Here is a 19,835-nt window from a genome sequence, read left to right on the forward strand (position 1 = left end):
GTTGGAAAACAAACAAAAAAACCCAGTGTCGAACACCCTCTCAACCATTTCTCGGACATTCATTCACCGATGTTGTTTAAACTTGTCATTCAGAAATGCATGATACACCGGGCGTAGTGGCGTGCGCCTGTAACCCGGCTACTCGGAGGCTTGGGTTGGAGGATCGCTTGAGGATGGGTGCTCTGTGCTGGGCCGCGCTATGAGAGGGTGTAGGGCAGCCCGGAATCATGGCGAAATCCAATCCTTATCCCTGTGTTGTAAGAGGCGACCAGGGTTGCGTCAGGAAAGGCATCCGGCGTAAGACCTGTGCCAAATTAGTATGCGGATCATAACGGATGATCCGCTGTGGCGACCCGTAACGGGAGCAGCCGAAAGACGAACAACAACAACAACAGAAATGCATGATACCTTGCATAATGCATATGCCTGTCATTTTCCTTCAAGATCAGATCCAAGCTGGCCGACTGGCAACCACTTTTGTTGTAAAAAAAAAAAAAAACCCCCGATGGTGAACATGTCCTCAACTATTTCTCGGACAAGCATTTAGCGATGTTGTTCAAACTTGGCACACATAACGAATGATGGGTTACATATACATGTCATTTTTCTTTAAGATCAGATCCAAGATGGCCAACTGGCCACCATTATAGTTGTAAAAAAGAACCGACGTTGAACATGTCCTTAACCATTTCTCAGACATGCATTTACCGATGTTGTTCAAACTTGGCAAACAGATAACGAATGATGGCTTACCTGTGTACGTCATTGCTTCGAGAGATCAGATCCAATATGGCTGACTGGCAACCGTTTTAATTGTAACAAAAATAAACCGGTGTCAAATACGTCCTCAACCATTTCTCAGACATTCATTTACCGACGCTGTTCAAACTTCACACACAGATAAGGAATGATGGCTTGGATATGCATGTCATTTTTCGAGATCAAATCCAATATGGCTGACTGGTGGCGATTTTATTACTTTTTTCCTTTTTTTGTATACACTGTCGAGCCTCATATAAGAGCTAATGCACAGAAATGCACAACAAGGGAATCAGGAGACAAGAGAGGCAGGAGAGGGAAGGAAAATACAGTGGGGAACAGATACATGAGGAGATCTGTGGAAGGGAGAGGGATGCGGCGGGGTACACAGGGTAAACAAGATGTACACTCCAGGACTTTTAGGACCTGACACGACAGGGACTTTCGTGAAGGAAAACAGGGAATTTGAAGGAGGAGGGTTTGGGGTGGATAAGCGGGGATAGAAAAGATTGTGGTTTTGGATGGGGGAAGACATGAGATTGTGGTGAACAGCTGTTTTGAAGACCTGGAGGGAAGAGTGGGATTGAAGAGATTGTTGGAGTTTGTTCCAAAGGTGGGGGAAAAAAGACGAATGAAAGAGTGAAGGTGAACAGTAATTCTTGATTTTGGTAGTTTTACCAGAAGGGGGTTTCTGGGGGGCATTAAGTGCCCTGCAGAAATATATATGGGACATATATCAGGCAGAGCGGAGGGGGGGGGGAGCCAGAGAGGAGACTGCGGAAGACAGAAAGACCAGTGACCTGCCTGCGGTGAGAGAGTGAGAGACCCAAAGACAGCCTCATCGCGGGAGATACCAATGATCCTAAATGCTTTGGTTTCCACAGTGTGAAGCTGTGAAAGGTGAGAGGTGGGAGCACCACGAAGAGGAGACAGCAGCACTTCATCAGGCTGTGGACGAAAGCTTTGTATGTAGTCAGGAGCTCAAGTGTGCAAGGAAGGACTTTGCACGACAGGGGATGCCCAGTCGGTGACTGGCTTTGGAGGCCAGCTTAGAAATGTGGCTTCCCAGGAAAGATCATGACAGATTGTGAGACCCAGAAGCTTGAATGAAAGGACTTCTTCAAGGGGATTGTTGAGACAGTATATGGGGGTGGGTGGGGGCGGTTTCCAGACAGTCCTTTCGGAGAGACATAGTGAGAGTGAGAGGTTTGTCAGGATTGAAAGTCATGTTCCATGTTTTCGACCAGTTTGTGATTTTTATCCAGATCTGCAGAGAGCGAAGAAGCTGCTGCTTGCCGATCTGAGAGATGACAGATGGTACGGCAGAGGGTGGAGTCATCAGCAAAGAGATAAAGAGGATTTTCCACACAATCGGAGAGATCATTGATGAAAACCAGAAAAAGAACAGGGCCCAGAAGACTGCCTTGAGGAACTCCAGCCTGGAAAGGAAAGGGGGGTGGGGGGGGGAGTGACAGAACTCCATTAAGGGCTACACATTACCTGACACAGGAGAGGAAGTCTGCATGCCATGAGTGGAGATGGCCTTGAATACCATAGGAAGAGAGTTTGATGAGTGCGGCAAGGTGCCACACCATATCGAAGGCATGCCATGTATTCAAGCAGATGGGTCTGATTTCATGTCTGGCATTGAGTACCTCCATCCATTGTTGGGAGAGCAGAAGAAGCATATCCATGCTATAGTGACCTGGTCTGAATCCAAATTGATGATCGGAAATCAAGCCATTGGAGAAGAGGAAAGATTTCATGTCTGAAGTGATGATGGATTCCAAAACCTTGCTGATGATTGGGAGAACGCTGATTGGTCTGCAGTTGCAGGGATCTGTTTTTGCACCTTTTCTATGCAGAGCAGTAATGTTTGCTGATTTACAAGCACATGGCAGATGACCTTGAGCAAATGAGAGAGTGACTAGAACAGAGAGAGGGTGAGCAACAGCAGAGCATGTTTTTAGGACACGTGGGCTAATGCCGTCTGGACCGGTTGCGGAATATGAGTCGAGGTTTGACAGCAAGCTCTCCACCTTGTCAGGAGAAAAGGAGACAGAGTCCAGGAACAGCTGGGTGTGACTGGGTAAGGTGGGTACAGTAAACGACGGGTTTGGGATACAAGATTTCGAAGCAAACTCGGATTGGAGGCATTCAGCCTTTTCACGTGCGGTATCAGCAGTGCGGCCATTTGAGGTAAGGGAGGGGATGGAGGAGAAACGTACACCAGAAACAGATTTAACTAGACGCCACCAGATGCCACGAGCGGGCAGGGGAAGGTGCAATATTTGAAGGGTTGGGAAGAAGGTGATGTGTGATGAGAGGAAGGAAGGAGCATGTTTGTGATGATGAGTGCACTGATTGAGAGAGTTTGGTTAGAATGTTTGGTTAGAATGGAGCCCACAGGTGTTGGAACACCACACACTTTGAGCCAACAGAGGAGGAGCTGACACTGAAGCAGAAGACAGTGAAGAGGTGCCAAGAGCAAAGGTAGGATGAGGGGCAAGATGGGAGGGGTAAGAAGAGGGGATACCAACTGAGAGGTGAGGAGGATGTAGATTTAAGGAGGTGGGGTGAATTGGCACTGAAGATGGAAAAAAAGTATGATTTATGGAACACGAACATACATTGCCAACGGATTAAAAAAATTTTAAAGTCAGAGATGCGATTAAAGATATTACGTGAGGGATGCAATGAAGGAGAATTAAGAGAATGGAGAAAAGACACGTTGTCACAATGGGACTTTTTCGGCTTTTTAGGCTTTTTGGACACGGGATGAAGGAAAGGTCAAATTGAAAACAGCTTTTGAAGAAGAAAAAGAAGAAGAAGAGTAGTGAATTATGATATAATAACGAGAACCACACGTGTGAAAGAGGAAGTTTTTTGTTTTTGTTTTATTTTTCTGGATACATTGTGGATGCTCTTATGAGCGCTAACACACAACGTGGGACAGGAGACAAGAGGGGCGGGAAAGGGAAGGACAAAACAGTGGGGAACAGATACATTAGGAGATCTGTGGAAGGGAGAGGGATAGGGCGGGGAACATGGGGTGTACAAGATGGACATTACAGGGATTTTCAGGAAGGAAAGCAGGAAATTTGAAGAAGGTGGGTTTGGGGTGGATTAACGGGGGTAGAAAAGATCAAGATTTATGATGGGGGAAGATAGGTGGTGGTGAACAGCTGTTTTGAAGGCCTGGAGGGAAGAATGGGATTGAAGAGAGTGTGGGAGTTTATTCTAAAGGCAGGGAAAATGAGGAATGAAAGAGGGAAGGTGAGCAGTGTTTGGTGATTTTGGTAGTTTTGCCAGAAGGGGGTTGCTGGCGGACCTTGAACGCCCTATGGAAATTTGATGGGGACAAATCGCAGACAGAGCAAGGGGGGCGAGACCAGAGAAGAGATGGTAGAAGACAGAAAGACCACCGACCTGTCTGGAGTGAGAGAGTGAGAGGCCCAAAGACTCGGCCTCACCGCGGGAGAAAAGTTGTAACATTTTACGAGATCGTTAATATTTTATTATTTATTTATTTTTTGATAAAGATTACATGAGAATAGGTAAAAGGAAAAGGAAAGGTTGAAGAAAAATCGTGTAGGTGTTGGTGAATTTGTATTGATAAACGCAGAAGGAAGCTGGAAGTTTGGCAAAAGTTCCTGGAAGAAGAAGAAGAGGTGGAGAAACATTGGTTAGGGTGGGGTGCGGGTTGGGGGGGGGTTGTAACGTGAGAGGTTAAAATATACATATATATATATATTTTTTTTTTTTTTTTTTAAAGATTAGGTAAGATCAAGTGAAGGAAAGGTTGAATACGAAATCGTGAAAGAGTATGGTGAATGTGGGTTGGCAAAAGCAATTGATGGTATTTCGGCAGAAGGAGGAGGAAGAAGTCGGTGCAGGAAGTCACATGGGGTACAAGGTGAGGTAAAAGGTATTTTTTTTGTTGTATTTTTAACCCCGTGGGGTCTTCCACCCCACGGGGTCGAAGCGCCGCTCACTTTCTCTCTTTTCTTGTGTACAGTTCTTTTGAACATCTATTTCTCCATTATTCGAAAACAGAATTCGATGAAAATTGACAGGCATATACTAGACACATATGTGCAGGCATTAACTGAGTCTAAAGTGCGATGGCGGCCCTTCGGGCCGAAGAACGGCCCATTTTGGCCCATTTTTAAAAATTGTTATTTCTATGTTATTAGTGAACGGAACCGAACCCCACTTGACAGGTATATTCTAGAGACCATTCTCCAGGCAATAACTGAGCCCAAAGTGCGATTCCGGCCTTTTCGGTCCATTTTCTTAAAATTGTAATTTAAAAATAAAATTAAATGTGCTGGGCGATGCCCAACGCAAAATTATGTCGCAAATGATGATATGAAACTCGGCTCACTCTTGTGAGGTGTTCTGGTTTCTTTTTCTGATGTGATGAAAATCTTACCAAATTTCAAAACTATCTGTCGTCCGTGCTATCGCTCATCTGAGAGTTATACGAATGAACTCCCACGGGGTATGTTCGCAATTCTAACTTGTTTTTATATTTTATGACATGAAACAGAGGGTAAGGTTAAGAGGGATAGAAGGAGGGTGGAAGGAAAAGTGGAGAAAATAAAAACTCATGGTAACAAGAAAAAGAGCAATCAGGGATTGCAAACCCTCACCAGGACTTCTTTTGAGTGGTGTATTTTTATAGGTTTTTTGGGGTAAATCCAATATGGCTGCCAAAACATGTGACCTATGATGTAATGTGTGACCCTTTTCTTCCTCATGGATAGGTGGTCATATGTGTAAAGTTTCACCTCAATCTATTCAGCCACTTCAGAGAAGAAGATTTTTGAAGGTTTTTTTTTTTTTAAACAATATGGCTGCCGAATCATGTGACTGATGACATCCTTAATTTTTATTTTTCTGTGGACCATTTTATCCCTCGATGACCCTCAAAAATGTTCAGACTGATTGGATGTGGCGTTCTACATATGAAATTGTGACGTCATAATGAGGGCACCTACGACGTCATAAAACATTTATTCCCCAGGAGGAGTACTTGCCATGTGCCAAGTTTAATTTTTGTCCTTGGTCCGATTTAGAGATGCAGAGGTCCAAAGTTTTTCCATTTTTCCAATATGGCTGCCACACCACGTGACCTATGACGTCATAATTATTAAATCATTCTACATGAGTAGTCGCACCAATGGTAAAAATTTCATCTCAATCCGATAAGCAGTTGCGGAGAAAAACACGAAAGTTCTGTGCGTAAAGACAGTCAAACAAACAAACGGACTCAAATGCAATACTCTCTCCGAATCCTTCGGCGAGGGAAATAAGGAGAAAATACAATACACACCATCGAGCACACAAGCAGGAAGAAGGGTAGGCCTCAAGGAAACCCGATATGAAAATACGATGAAAACTTCACTTTGCACAATTTTTAACATAGGACAACTAGAAACACACAGCAAACACAGAGATAACTAGAGGGGAGCACTCGGTAGAGTGCAAAACCTCCGCCGCCAATAGTGCTGGTTCGCTTAAGTGAACCTGATGTCCTATTCATTGTAGGTCAAAACGAATCAGACTCTACTGAACCACGATTGAATAAACTAAACGAGATTGACGCGCATGTAGAAATGCCCAAAAAATAAAATCGAAATTTTTTTGAAAAATAAGTTGCAAAATTTTGGGGTTTTTTTTCCTCTAACATTTTTTGGGGTTGGAAATCACTTAAAACATGAAGAAATGCAAAAAAAAAAAAAATTCAAATATTTTTCAAATAAAATCGAAAATTGTTTTGGAAAAAAGTTGCAAAATTTTTTTTTTTTTCTCTAAAAAATTTATTTATTTTTGGTTGGAAATCACTTAAAACATGTAGAAATGCAAAAACAAAAATTCAAATATTTTTTCAAAATGGCCACCATAGCAGCCATATTGGACTTTGGACCAAGTCCAAAATCTAATGGCATGATCCTTGGACCATACCTAATCCACCACCAAGTTTCGTCGAAATCCGTCCAGGAGTTTTTCCGTAATACTGTTCACAAACAAACAAACAGACAGGGGTGAAAACAGTAACCTCCATCCATCTTCGATGGCGGAGTTTAACAAAATGACAGTAAAAATGCGACAAGAACGACCGGAAAACTTATCTTTGAGAAAGTTGGCAGAGACCCTGAAGCAGAACCGCCACCGTCGCTCAAGAAGCGGAACAAGAAGTGAAAATAGAACCAGAAGGAACCGGATGACTTTTCGTACCTTAAATGTGTCCTCATCCATTTCTCAGACATGCAAGGTCTGACTTTGTTCAAACTTGGTGCAAACACAGTGCATGATGGCATACACGTGCACCTCACTTTATTTTGCGATCTGATCAAAGATGGCCGACTGGTAGACTGGCGGCCATTTTAATGACACACGAATATGGGCTCGCCTTTTACCTCCGTACAGCAAACTTACTAAAACAAAAGGAGCTCTTACATTTTATGTCTTTTTTTACTTGTTATTAATCACCTACGTTATTATTAGGTTTGTTTTCCGTCTGTGCATCCGTCCCACCTGTGGTTTTCCAGACTCCCCCACACCCTTTAACATATCCAATCTAAACTCAGTACATGGCTTTATTATGATAAGTTGCAGAAAAAGTTTGAGTTTCAGGGCATTTTGTCAATGTTTCACAGTTATGACCTTTTTGGATTTAATAAATATCACATCGGTCAGAGTCATGTCTTGCAAAGCAATTCTCACTCTTGTTATTTATAATACACTGCCCCAGGTTGCACCAAACTACCTGCGGTAATTATACATCCTTTGTGCACACACGAACAATTGGAAATCCTTGATTAATTCTTGACGTTTGGGGGTAAAGATCATTAATTTGTTATGAAAGCAAATCATTGCACTTATTCTAGAAATATTTGAAACAACTTGTATTTAATTGGCTTTTCATGGCAAAAATGACTTTTACTACTTTTATTTTATTTGGCTGTCCTTCCCAGCCTTTGTCCACACATGCATCGAGGCTACTAACCTTCAACCGCAGATTTGTGTAGCATCTTTTTATTTTTGTGTCCAATGTTGAGGCTCATGGAAGAGCTACAAGAGGATGAAACAGAACAAAAGAAACTAGAAATAGAGGGGAGGGGAAACACACCAACAAGCAGGGTTGAGGGACAAAATAGAGGGAGACTTGGAGAAATGAGGGATGTGGGGAAGAATGAGGGCAAGGGGAGGACACAAAGGTGAATAACAGGAATTTCTCGCAAGCTTTCAGGAAGGAAAAATTCGAATCTTGGAAAGAAGTGGACCTGAGAAGGGATAACGTGGGTAGAAAAGATCGTGGTATCTTGGGAGATTATAATTGTATCTTTGATTTTATTTTCTTTGTGGAGAACGTGATCCTTTTTGCAGACCGGTGACACAGATATCCTCATTGACGGTGTTGAGAGGCGCAACCGGGCACTTGATGGGGACATCGTCGTGGTGAAGCTCATTCCTCACGATGAGGTATGATAGATCCATATATTTTCGATACTCGGCAGTGAGTTTCTGATTATTTTTTGGTGAAAATGAGTGTTTACTCTTGCGCTTTGGTTTGGTGTGTGTGTATGTGGTGTGTTAATCATATGTGTTCTCTTACAAGGAACATGAGAAGCCATTTGGCCCATCAAGCCTGCGCTGTGGTTGGTTGTCCATAATCTATGCTGTTAAATGCTGAGCATCAAGCAAAGAAGCAGCACTTTACATTTTTAAAGTCTTTATTATGACTTAGCCAGGGTTTTAACTGCTGACAACCCAGCCTCAGAGCAGATGCTCAGCCATTACACCCCTGAATCTGGTTGAATATATACACTTACAGGATACCTGATTCAGTGGTGTAATGATAGCAAGGAAAATAAAAACCTATGATGTGGTTAACATCAGGAGAAAACAAGGCCAGATGTTTGAAAACAACCCAAAAAGATTATACCGCGACCTCGGGAAATGGAAGCAGAATGTGTCGTCCTCTCCTGAAAAAGATGAACTAGAACGATTCTGGAAAGGAATTTATGAAGATCGAAAAGAACACAATGAGGAAGCGGAATGGATCCGAAACCTGGAAGAGAAGAAGCAACATATCGAGGAAATTGCCCCCAGTAATAATTGATGCAAAAAAAATACAAAAAAAACGAGACAACTCACAAAAATGGTAAACTTCAAAAACTCTGGCCAAGATTGGATTCTGATATTCTGGCTAAAGCAATCAGATGCTCTCCACGTTCAATACGCTCGAGCATTTAATTAACTTATCAAAGAGGATCAGGAAATGTAGGAATGGCTGCCAAAGGGTAATACCTTCCTCATTCTAAAATCTGAAGAAACCCAACTACCTCAGAAGTATAGACAAATGACATGTCCACCAACAACATACAAACTTCTAATGGGTTCTGACATACAAACTTCATCACAGAAATGATGTACCATCACTTAGCACAAGAAGGAGGTGTAGAGACAGAACAGAAGGGTTGTAATAGAGGACGCTACGGAATAATATACCACCTACTAGTAAACAAGGAAATACGCAAAAACTATAAAACGTGAAGAAACAAATTGTCCACAGCATGGATAGACTACAAAAAAAGCTTTTGATCGTGTTCCACATTCATGGATGATAAAATGCATGCAATTGCACAAGATCCACTCCAAAGTGATCAAACTCATTGGGAAAGCAATCGAGCTCTGGAATACCACATTGGTATTACAGCACTCTGAAGGAAAGACTAAAATACCAGGGGTGAAGAATGACGAAAAAGTCTCAGAACTGAAATTTGTGAAGCGGTACACCGACTACATTCAAATGGATTTTGGCATCGATAAAGGTTCCAAGTTGTACATTCTTACAAGGTCAACCAAGAAAAATGGGCAACATAAAAATTGACATAGGTACAACAATACCAGAACTAGATATCTGTGATCACAATGCAATCGCCAAGGGTAAACTTCCTCTGGCCTACCATTGGCGATCGCTTGCGACTTACCATTGGTCCAGGATTCAATGATGGCCATTTTTCTTTTTAGTAGGCGGGACCATTGGAACGTACAAGGACACCAAAAAAAACATTTAAAATCTTCGTTTCAAGACATTGATTCCTTGAAAAAACAACAACGATTCAGTGTTAAGTGTAGCCGTGTCTATTCAGGAAGCCCAACAATAATTTCTGATTCCGTGGGCCTTGAAGCAGACTTGAGGTGACCTCCTTGAGGGAGTCCGGTATGAGGTCGGCTGCTGCTTGTGCAGAAACCTCGACGAAGTATCTTTTTCTCTGCTGTGACTTGACTAATGCTGTCATTTTTTGAAGATTTTTCCTTCACATTGTAGAGTTTTCAACCACCTGTCTTTACCAGATTGCCCTTCCAAGTTCTTGAGCATTTCCAATCCATCACCGAGATGGGTTGTTGAGGCACATACAAATCCTGCCCCATAACTTTGATCAACGAATGACACCCGTTTACCATAATTCTGAGTAAACTCATTCTTCAGAGTTATGCGGTTAACTTTACTTGTCATTGTTTCACCCCTTTCTTGCAGAAGTGTTTCATACCTGTCCCTTAGATGTTTCAAAAGAAAACCTTGTGATTTATAGAATAAAAGAACTTTCAACTTCATTTCAGAGATATTGTAATGCAGCATCAAAATTGCTCTGATAGCTTTTGGCTGTTGATAGCCTCATGGCTTTGAATGCATTAATGCACTTGGTGTGATAGCACATGTTGCTTGCAACCATATCATGCCCATCACCTTGCAAATGGAACAAAATATCTTGCCAGTTCAGCTGTTGTGCTTTTTCAATGATTTTTGGTGTGTATTGGTAGTTTTAGCTGAAGGTTGCTTTCCATCACGGAATCTCTTGTGATAAATGACATAGGTTACTGTAGCTTCACACCTCCAAGACTTTGACCTTTCAGATTTTGTCTTTACCCCTGGAGGTACTGGCTATTGGCATAGAACTCGAGGAACCACTGCATGTAGCTGTGGGGTGGTAGGATTCACTTAGCTGCTTTTTCTGTGTGATCATGCAGCTCTTAGTACGAGTTGAGGTATTTCTACATTTTGGATGCCACTTTGGCTGCTTACACTCCAACAAGTCCTTCTGTTCAATATCAGATGAAAGTCTCTCTGCTACAGAGTCAGCCTTAGAGCTCAAAGCTGACTTGAGTGTATTTACTGACTGGAGTAGTATAAACTGTGCAGTTTATCCTTTTTTGAATTGTCTTGGTATATGATATGCCCAGAGTATATTATCTCTTTATCAGTCTTTAACTTCTTCAAATTGCTTGTATTTAGGTCAATGCCAACTGCTGCTGTTGGGGGCCACTTTGTGCTGTGTTGTTGGTCAGCCATGTTTTCTTTTCACATCTGCAGATGGGCATCCATAAAAAAAACAAAAACAATGGACACTTTTACTCATAAGTATTCCATTGATCCAGTTTTGTATCTTAAAAACTCATTTGCTCTGTAATATAATGTTTTGGGGAAACTGGGCAATGCAGATATGCTTAATTACCTGGAGAAAATGGGTGGTTTTTTTTGCCCTTTTTTGAAAACTGACCTTCTTCCACTTGTTACTGATAAAAAATTTTAAGAAACAATTCAACATGGCTGGTATGAATACTTCACAGAATCTCTATTCGAAACATTTCAGTCAGAATGTTTTGGTTTTTTCTAATTCCAATTTCAAGTCTGAAATTGCTAAATATTTGATGAGTTCCCTGATTTTAAGCATTCATCAAATTTGGTGACCTCTTGACCTTTGATGACCTCCATATTGATCTGATTTACATTTGATAAACATTGACTTGTAAAGCAGTTTTTTTTTATAGAGCAGTGATACAAACATTTTGAGTGCTAATTTGTTAGTATGTCTTGTTTCTGGACAAAGTTATGACTATTTATATTTTTCCTACCCCTAATTTCCAGGCCTCAAAATTATTCCGATGACGCAATGTTAAAGCTGATTTTTCAGCTTCTATTCGTGCAAAACATTGGCAGGGTAGTCCACCTGAGCACAATTCTAGAACGTCCCCTGAAGACATGAGGGGGGTACCGACCTTTTATAGCACGGTCATTACTTTCTTAAAAAAAATGGAGTTTTGCCTCCTCGGTATTTCCCATCACAGACAGGTTGGTGGCCTCTCCGTCTTCTACTGTCTCCTTTCTGATCTTGCACCCTCTGCTCTTTCCGTTCTTTCAATCCCCCCTTCCCCACCCCACGAGGTTTCTGAAGGGCACACACAGTCCATCATCAACCCCCTTTTGGTGAAACTTCCTAGATCCAGGATCCCTTATTTTTTTACAGCGCGTGCGCTGTATACAATTGCACCGAGTTTGAAATGTCCCCGGTGTCTACCACGTCTCCGGTGTCCTGGTGTCCCCCCACGTGCCTGTGACAGCCAATGACGGCCGTCTGGTTGATGCAGTGCGTAACCGAGACCGAAATGGTGACAATTGACGGAAATACCCGAGTATTTCAATGGAAATTTGTGAAACTAACGTGTTATATATGTGAAAACCATTGAATTTATTGCTTGACGGGAAAAAAGCAAGAAACTCGCCCCTCTCATGTACGAATGACCGAAAGACGTCATTTCTGCCCACCATCGCATTTCGTGCCGAAAGACATCATTTCCGCCCACCATCGCATTTCGCGCCGAAATATGTCTTCGTGCCGAGCCTGGTGTTGGCGCAGTGGTTAGGGCAGCAGCTTGGGATCCAAAAGGTCCTGAGTTCAAGCCCCGTTGTACCACTGAATTAACACACCAGGGGGTTGACTCAGCCTGTCATCCTTCCGAGGTCGGCGAAATGAGTACCAGTATACTGGGCCGGTGTATACCCCAGTTAAAATAGGTGTACCATATCCCTGTGTCGTAAGAAGCGACCAGGGTTGCGTCAGGAAGGGCATCCAGCGTAAAACATGTGCCAAATCACTATGCGGATCATACGGATGATCCGCTGTGGCGACCCCTAACGGGAGCAGCCGAAAGAAGAAGAAGAAGATATGTCATTTCCGCCCACCATCGCATTTCGCGCCGAACGCTGAAAGCTAAGTTCTTCTTATTTTACATCATTCTTTTGCAGCCTCCTGCCACACTGTATCGAACGATTTCATTCCTTCTGTTATATATATAAAGGTGCTTATCACATTAATAACAAGATTTTTACATTTCATATATTAAGTACGCTTTTTAATTGTTTTTCAACTGAAAAAGCATAAATTGCATATTTTAACATGAGTGTACTCATTTGCTTCACCACACGTGCTGTATTGAAGGATTTCACTTGTTTTTTTTTTGTATGCAATGTCGAGGCTCGTATGAGAGCTAACACACACAACGTACGATAAGTGGAGCAGGAGACAAGAGGAGATCTGTGGAAGGGAGTGGGATTTGGTGGGGTACACAGGGTAAACATGATGGACACTACAGGGACTTTCAGGAAGTAAAGCAGGGAATTTGAAGGAATTTGCTCACCTCCACTCATTTACTCCTCTCTTTTTCCTAGCTGTGGAAGAAATATCCACATCCTCCTCAGTCTCATTCTTCCTTCCAGGTGTTCAAGACAGTTGTTCACCACCATCTCAAGTCATCCACCATCCAAAATCATGATCTTTTCTACATCCGTTAAACCACTCCCCACCTCCCACCCCTCCCAAAATCTTTGCTTATGTATCTATGTTGTCCACCCCTTGCATCTCCATCTCCATCTACTTTCTCCCTCTCCTCCTGCTGTTGGTGATTTCCCCTTTCTCCTGCTGTTCCCTTTGTTATGTTGTGTCCTGATTTGTTCTGTCATATCTCTTCCATGAGCCGAGAGCATGTATTAAAAAGCAATAATTATGTTGATTGATTGAAGTGCAGTCCGAGCTTCGATATAATCCTGGCAATGATCATCTCACTTTGGAGAAATCAATCTAATTATCCCCGCACAGAAGAAAAAAAAATGGGAGATATTGTAATCGGCTCCGTCAGTCCGTCTGTCTGTCCGTCACGCTATCTCCTTCTAAACAGTTGTGCAGAAATTCACTAAACTTGGTAGTTACGATCAGCATGTGCCAAGAAGGTACAAGAGTAGCATCATTTTGACCACGCCCCTGGGGCCACACGGTGGGATCAAAAGGTGAAATACCAAAAAATGCAATTACGGGCACATTTTAAACATATTTTAGTGAAACTTTGTTTGTGCAATCAACATTGGGGGATGCATGAAATATGTAATGATTTTGTTTTTTTTTTAACCCCCGGTTCATGCCCCAGAGGGCGGGAACTTAGGGTCACGGGTCAAAACAGAAGATTTTTTTTTTTACTCAAAATTCGATATGACCTCATTCCTGGTGGAACTCTGCCATCTTTCAACTTTACTTCAGGTGGGAAGCGTTGGGATTTGCGATGGCATGTCATTGACTTCGCTGTCATTCGGATTTGTATTTTGAGGGAAAGTAAAAGCTTATGGGATAATGCAGATCCTAATAATTTTATCAGAAGTTCCAAACCATGCAGTTGAAGGAAGTGTAAAATCTGTTGCAAACTGACAACCATGAAACTTTAATATGGTAATTTTATGACAATATTATATTACCACGAGAAGGGCACTCAGTCCCCGATGAGGAGTAGAGCGCATAACTCTGACACGCAATGCCTGATCCACGAGAACACATCAGGCTCAATACATTTTTGAAATATCATGCTATATATCCTTTTTTGCCGCATCTCTCAATGGTGAAGAATCACTTGAAAATTAAATAATTCTCGTATCCAGATCTGGATTCAGATCTTCACCAAATCAAACCAATTCTTCTTGTCACACACCCAACCTATCCACTAAGTTTCGTCCGAATCCGTCCATTAATCTTTTGAGATATTGTACTATATCTCGTTTTTGGCCCCATCTCTCAATGGTGAAGATGGTGAAGTCGTGCAAAGCCCTTTCTTGACACACCTGAGCTCCTGACCACATGCAAAGCTTTCGTCCACAGCCTGATGGAGTACTGCTCTTCCCTGTGGGCTGGTGCTCCCGCCTCTCACATTTCTTGGCTTCACGCTGTGGAAACCAAGGCATCTAGGATCATTGGTGTCTCCCGCGATGACGCTGAGTCCTTGGGTCTCTCACTCTGTCACCGCAGTCAGGTCTATGGTCTTTCTGTCTTCTACCATCTCCTTTCCGGTCTCCCCCCTCCCCCCGATCTGTCTGAGATATGTCCCACACATATTTCCGCTGCGCACTCAAGATCCGCCAGCAACCCCCTTCTGGTAAAACTACCAAAATCAAGAATCACTGCTCACCTTCACTCTTTCATTCCTCTTTTCCCCCACCTTTGGAGCAAACTCTCACACTCTCTTCATTCCCACTCTTCCCTCCAGGTCTTCAAAACAGCTATTCACCACCATATTTTATCTGCCCCCATCCAAAACTACGATCTTTTCTACCCCCGCTAATCCACCTCAAACCCACCTCCTACAAATTCCCTGCTTTCCTTCCTGAAAGTCCCTGTAGTGTCCATCTTGTTTACTCTCCGTACCCCGCCCCATCCCGCTCCCTTCCACAGTTCTCCTCATGTCTCTGTTCCCCAGTGTTTTTTTGTTTCCCTTTCCCACCCCTCTAGTCTCCTGCTCCCTTTTTGTACATTCTTTGTGTTCGCTCTCATACGAGCCTCGACGGTGTATACAAAAAAAAAAAAAAATTAAATTGGATGAAAATTAACAATTTTTCAGATAAAAATTGATGATTTTACAAGTTTGACCGTGAGTTGACCTTTGACCTTTTAATCTCAAATAGTTCGTTTCCCAATTCAGTGATTCAATGTGCAAATCCTGTTCAACTTTCAAGTTAATCGGATGAAAAATGACGATTTCAGAAATTATACCTCAATATGACCTTTGACCTTTGACCGCAAAATCAATAGATTTCTCAGTTGAGACTACCTCGCCAACTTGGTAAAATTTCATGACAATCGGTTTGGAATTATGACCTTTTGGTAATAGACAGACAGACAGACAGAATAACAAAATCGATTCACCAATATACTTGAAAAATCATCGATTTTACAAGCATCAGACAGACAGACAGACAGACAGACAGACAGACAGACAGACAGACAGACAGCGGTGAAAACATAACCTCCTTCCACCTTCGGTGGCAGATGTAATGAATGAGCTGTGCAAATACTTGCAAAGGCACGCTTTACGATACTCATGATAGGTGAGTGTAATGCATGTTCGATTCCCACTCCTTATTGGAATGTTGTATTATTTATTTTACACTTTCAGGAAACTTTTTCATGACTTTGTCTCTGCTTGTTGTTCATGTTCTTCCTCGTATAATCCAAATGTTTTCCTTCCTCTTTGCTTGGTTTTTATTTTTCTTTCGGACTAGGATGAGGAGTACAAAGCACGAGAACGAAACGTGTGTGTGGACAATGGAGAGCTTGCATCTGAATGTGATGGAGACCTTTCCACAAGTGACCTCAGTGAGACCTTTTATCCACTCCTCGTACCCCCAACCCCCGTCGCCCTACCCCATCACTCTCGAGTGGTACACTTTTGGTTCAGGTTTTCTTGTAAGTGGGACGTTGTAGTTATTTATTCTGATGTATTTTTGGTGGATTTAATGCTGGATTCATATTGATGGTGTTGTAGTTATTTATTCTGATGTATTTTTGGTGGATTTAATGCTGGATTCATATTGATGGTGTTGTGTAATTTATTATTTGCCATAAAAACCTCACAAACATAGTCTTTATCACCATCTACCATATTGACAGGGGAGATGTTGAATAACTTGTGGGGTGTTTTGTAGACTTACTTCTTGTGATAAAACTCGACTTAGCTTCCTCTTAAGGATGAAATCATTTGTGTTTGATCTGAGATGTATGGTGAAACCGACGGTGTGTTTGTTGGCAGACAAAATGAAGGTGGACACACTCGAATCAGACTCTTGTGGTGCACCCACGTCGACGTACAAATTGGGAAAGGTATGGAAGGACGTGTGGCGATTCCCTACTCCTCATATTGTCCTTTGACAAGTTGTAATGCATTCCATGTTGTGTTGATCACGAGTTCCAAAAGATCACGAGTTCAAAAAGAAAGGTCAAAATCAGATCCAGAACAGATCTGGGTCGGGAAGTTGACAGATTGTATCGGTCCAAATGAGTCACAGAAGTCCTTTGCTGAAGTGCCATGACAGGTGAGAGAAGAACCCACACCCAGCCAAATAGCATGATTGAGGTCACCACATATGAGGAAGAGAGAGTTGGGATGAGAGGATAGAAGTTGGTCCATGTTTTCGGCGAGCGAGATGTAAATGGAGTTATCACTGTTTGGTGGACGGTAACACACATATAAACGTGAGGTGGGAGTGGAGGGGAAGCCATAGCCAGAGGTATTCCTGGCGGTGTGGTGGAGAGAGGGCAGTGCATGGTGAGTGAGGAATGGAGACTTTGATGAAGAGAGCAACTCCGCTGCCAGGTCGAGACTCAGGTCTGTCATACCGGAGGAGGGAGTAACCAAGGAGAGATACCGGGGAGTCAGAGACGTCTTAAAGGAGGAAAGTTTCTGTTCAGCAGATTATGTCTGGTTTGTCAGTGGTAACCTCTGTGGAAAGATGTCAGGTTTGAGCGAAGGCCCCAGATGTTTGAGGTCCACACTGTTAAGGAAGAGGGAGGTAAGGAGGTTTTGGGTGCAGGGGAGAGGAGGGGGAGGGAAGGTGGAAGGGGGAGTTAAGGAGAGTTGTTGAAAGAGTTTAAGGGGTTGCAGAAGAGTTCGGGGAGAGAGCTGGATAAGGAGGAGAAAGGACTCGGTGGTGATGGGTTTAGGTGAGGTACAGTGGGGAGTAATAAGAGAGGGGGCAGAGGGTAGTTGAAGATTGTAAGACGTGGAGTGATTAAATGGAAGAGAGAGGGTGGGGGAAGGAGGCAGCTTTGTGGATGTGAGGGGGGCAACTTTGGGAAGAGGGGAGAGAGGGGGAAGATTGGAGGGAGAAGGGTGAGATGAGAGAGTTGAGGGAAGAAGGGTGGGGTGGGAGTTTTAGGGAAAGGTGAGAGGGAAGCTTGGAGGGGAAGAGTGTGAAGGTTGCTTTGAATGGGAGGGGAGACGATGAGAGCAGGCATGGCCAATGTGCAGGAGGGCGATGGAAGAGGTGAGCAGAGGGTAAGGATGAGACTTGGTGGAGGTATGGTGAAGAAGGCAGCAGCCATGGGAAGGTACAAAATTTGAGGGGTTGGGAAGAAGGGGTGGTGTGCTGAGAGGAAGGCAGTAGCATGCTTGTGGTGTTGACAAGTGTAGTGATGAGAGAGTGAGATATCTCTTAGGTTAGAAGGGAGCCCACATAAGTTAGAACACCACACACTTTGGGACAACAGGGGAGGAGCTGACACTGAAACAGAAGACAGTGAAGAGGTGCCAAGAGAAGGAGGTAGGATGAGGGGCAAGATGGGAGGGGTAAGCAGAGGGGATAACAGGTGAGGAGTGAGGATGAGGTCGATTTAAGTCGGTGGGGTGAATTGGCACTGAAGTTGCGAAAAAAATGGACTATTGATGGAACACGAACATTCATCGAGTGATAAGGAACTGCTGGCCTGGCAGGTGATTGGTGGTGATGCGTACAGCGAAGATCGGGCATTCGACGATGAGCGCTTTATCATAATTATTTTTGTTGCACTCAATGAAGTTACACTTTTGGCGCATTCATTAATCATTTCTTCATTCAATGTGCAGTAATTCTGTGAACAGTACAAAAAGTTTAAGTTTAATGCTATGGCTATTTGTAAATATGGAGAAGGAGGGATCACAGCCTTGCTTGCTTGAAGTTATTATGTAAATACGCTTTTTTAAAATGTTTTCAATGTCGAGGCTCCGTATACTTTTTGTATACAATGTTAAGGCTCACTTTGTTATTAGGATCAGTTATGTCTTTTAAATTTCAGATTTCACTTGAGATTTTGACACTTAATTAGTCCATCAGCTCCGATCCTCAAATCTGAAGACCTATTTCAATTATTTACTTTAATTAGTCCACGAGAGGTCATCGTGGAAAATAACCAAGGCATTTTTGAATAGGCCGAAACAAATGGCAGATCAAGACCCCTGCAAGGGAGAGTGGGGCTGACCAAGGATATGCCTGTTTTTGTTTTTTTCCTGATGAGATGAGTTAATTATCCAAAGGCCTACCTCTATGAAAGATGGTGTTGAATCCAATGTCCAGATGATTGCAAATTGTCTCCCCTGCAGAAACTGGTGCTCCAGGAAGCAGCATATCTTCCGCGTCTTTCCGTTTCCCTGGAGTGCACGGCCAAATCTCGGTTACTTGGCTTATTTTCTGGAAGTTGGGCTGATTGGTCCAATTTCTCGTGCTTTTAAACCAGGAACTTTGCCCACTCCACCAACTTTATTTTGTGCCGTGTTATTTTACCTTTGTGATTGAGTTTGTTCCTTAGTAACACTATCAGCTCCTTTCATCATTTTGTACACACTCCTTTTGCTGACCTAATGACTTGTTTGCACAAAGCTAATTGGCTGATCGATTTATTTGCCAAAGCTCATCGGCCATTCGATTTGTTTGCCCAAAGCTGATTGGTTAATGGACTTGTTTGCCCAAAGCTAACTGCATTGTTTTGCTTATTCCTTCTCAAACATGTAGGTGGTGTTCATTGTGGAACGTAAACATTCACGTGCAGCCAAAGGGTACCTGCGCTTGCCGCAAAACTACTGCCAGACTGCAGCTCAAAGCAGCAACAAGAAGTCTTCATCGTTATCCTATGTGCTCTTTGCACCAACAGAGCATCGCATGCCACGAATGCGCATTCAATTGGCCAGCTGTCCCAAAGGATTCCTGCAACAACTGCATGACTATGAGCAAACACTCTTTGTGGCCCGCATTGTTGATTGGCCAAGACATTCACACCTACCAGAAGGGTGAGGTATGGGATGGGAAAGCATCATATTTTCTGCTGCACTAAAATATTATCACGTGTACACACCGACACTTATGGGAGCCGCATGGGCTAGCACGTACATACAGGGCATGGCCCCAAAAAAGCTGAAGTCTTATTGACTGGATTGAC

At 42.9% G+C, this 19,835-nt stretch overlaps 1 protein-coding gene across 8 annotated transcripts in view; it reads left to right on the top strand.

The window, feature by feature from the left end:
- Positions 1-19,835, top strand: part of DIS3L2 (DIS3 like 3'-5' exoribonuclease 2) — a 147,620-nt gene that overhangs the window by 65,596 nt on the left and 62,189 nt on the right. For all 8 annotated transcript variants that reach the window (XM_085864370.1, XM_085864371.1, XM_085864368.1 and 5 more), the window contains 4 exons: positions 8,155-8,250; positions 16,151-16,244; positions 16,678-16,748; positions 19,412-19,686. In XM_085864370.1, the coding sequence (XP_085720496.1) occupies positions 8,155-8,250; positions 16,151-16,244; positions 16,678-16,748; positions 19,412-19,686 (536 nt within the window). The remainder of the gene's footprint in view (positions 1-8,154; positions 8,251-16,150; positions 16,245-16,677; positions 16,749-19,411; positions 19,687-19,835) is intronic.

This window comes from Eptatretus burgeri, chromosome 18, assembly GCF_056783735.1.
Source record: "Eptatretus burgeri isolate ZD-2024b chromosome 18, Ebu_testis_v1, whole genome shotgun sequence".
NCBI lineage: Eukaryota > Metazoa > Chordata > Myxini > Myxiniformes > Myxinidae > Eptatretus > Eptatretus burgeri.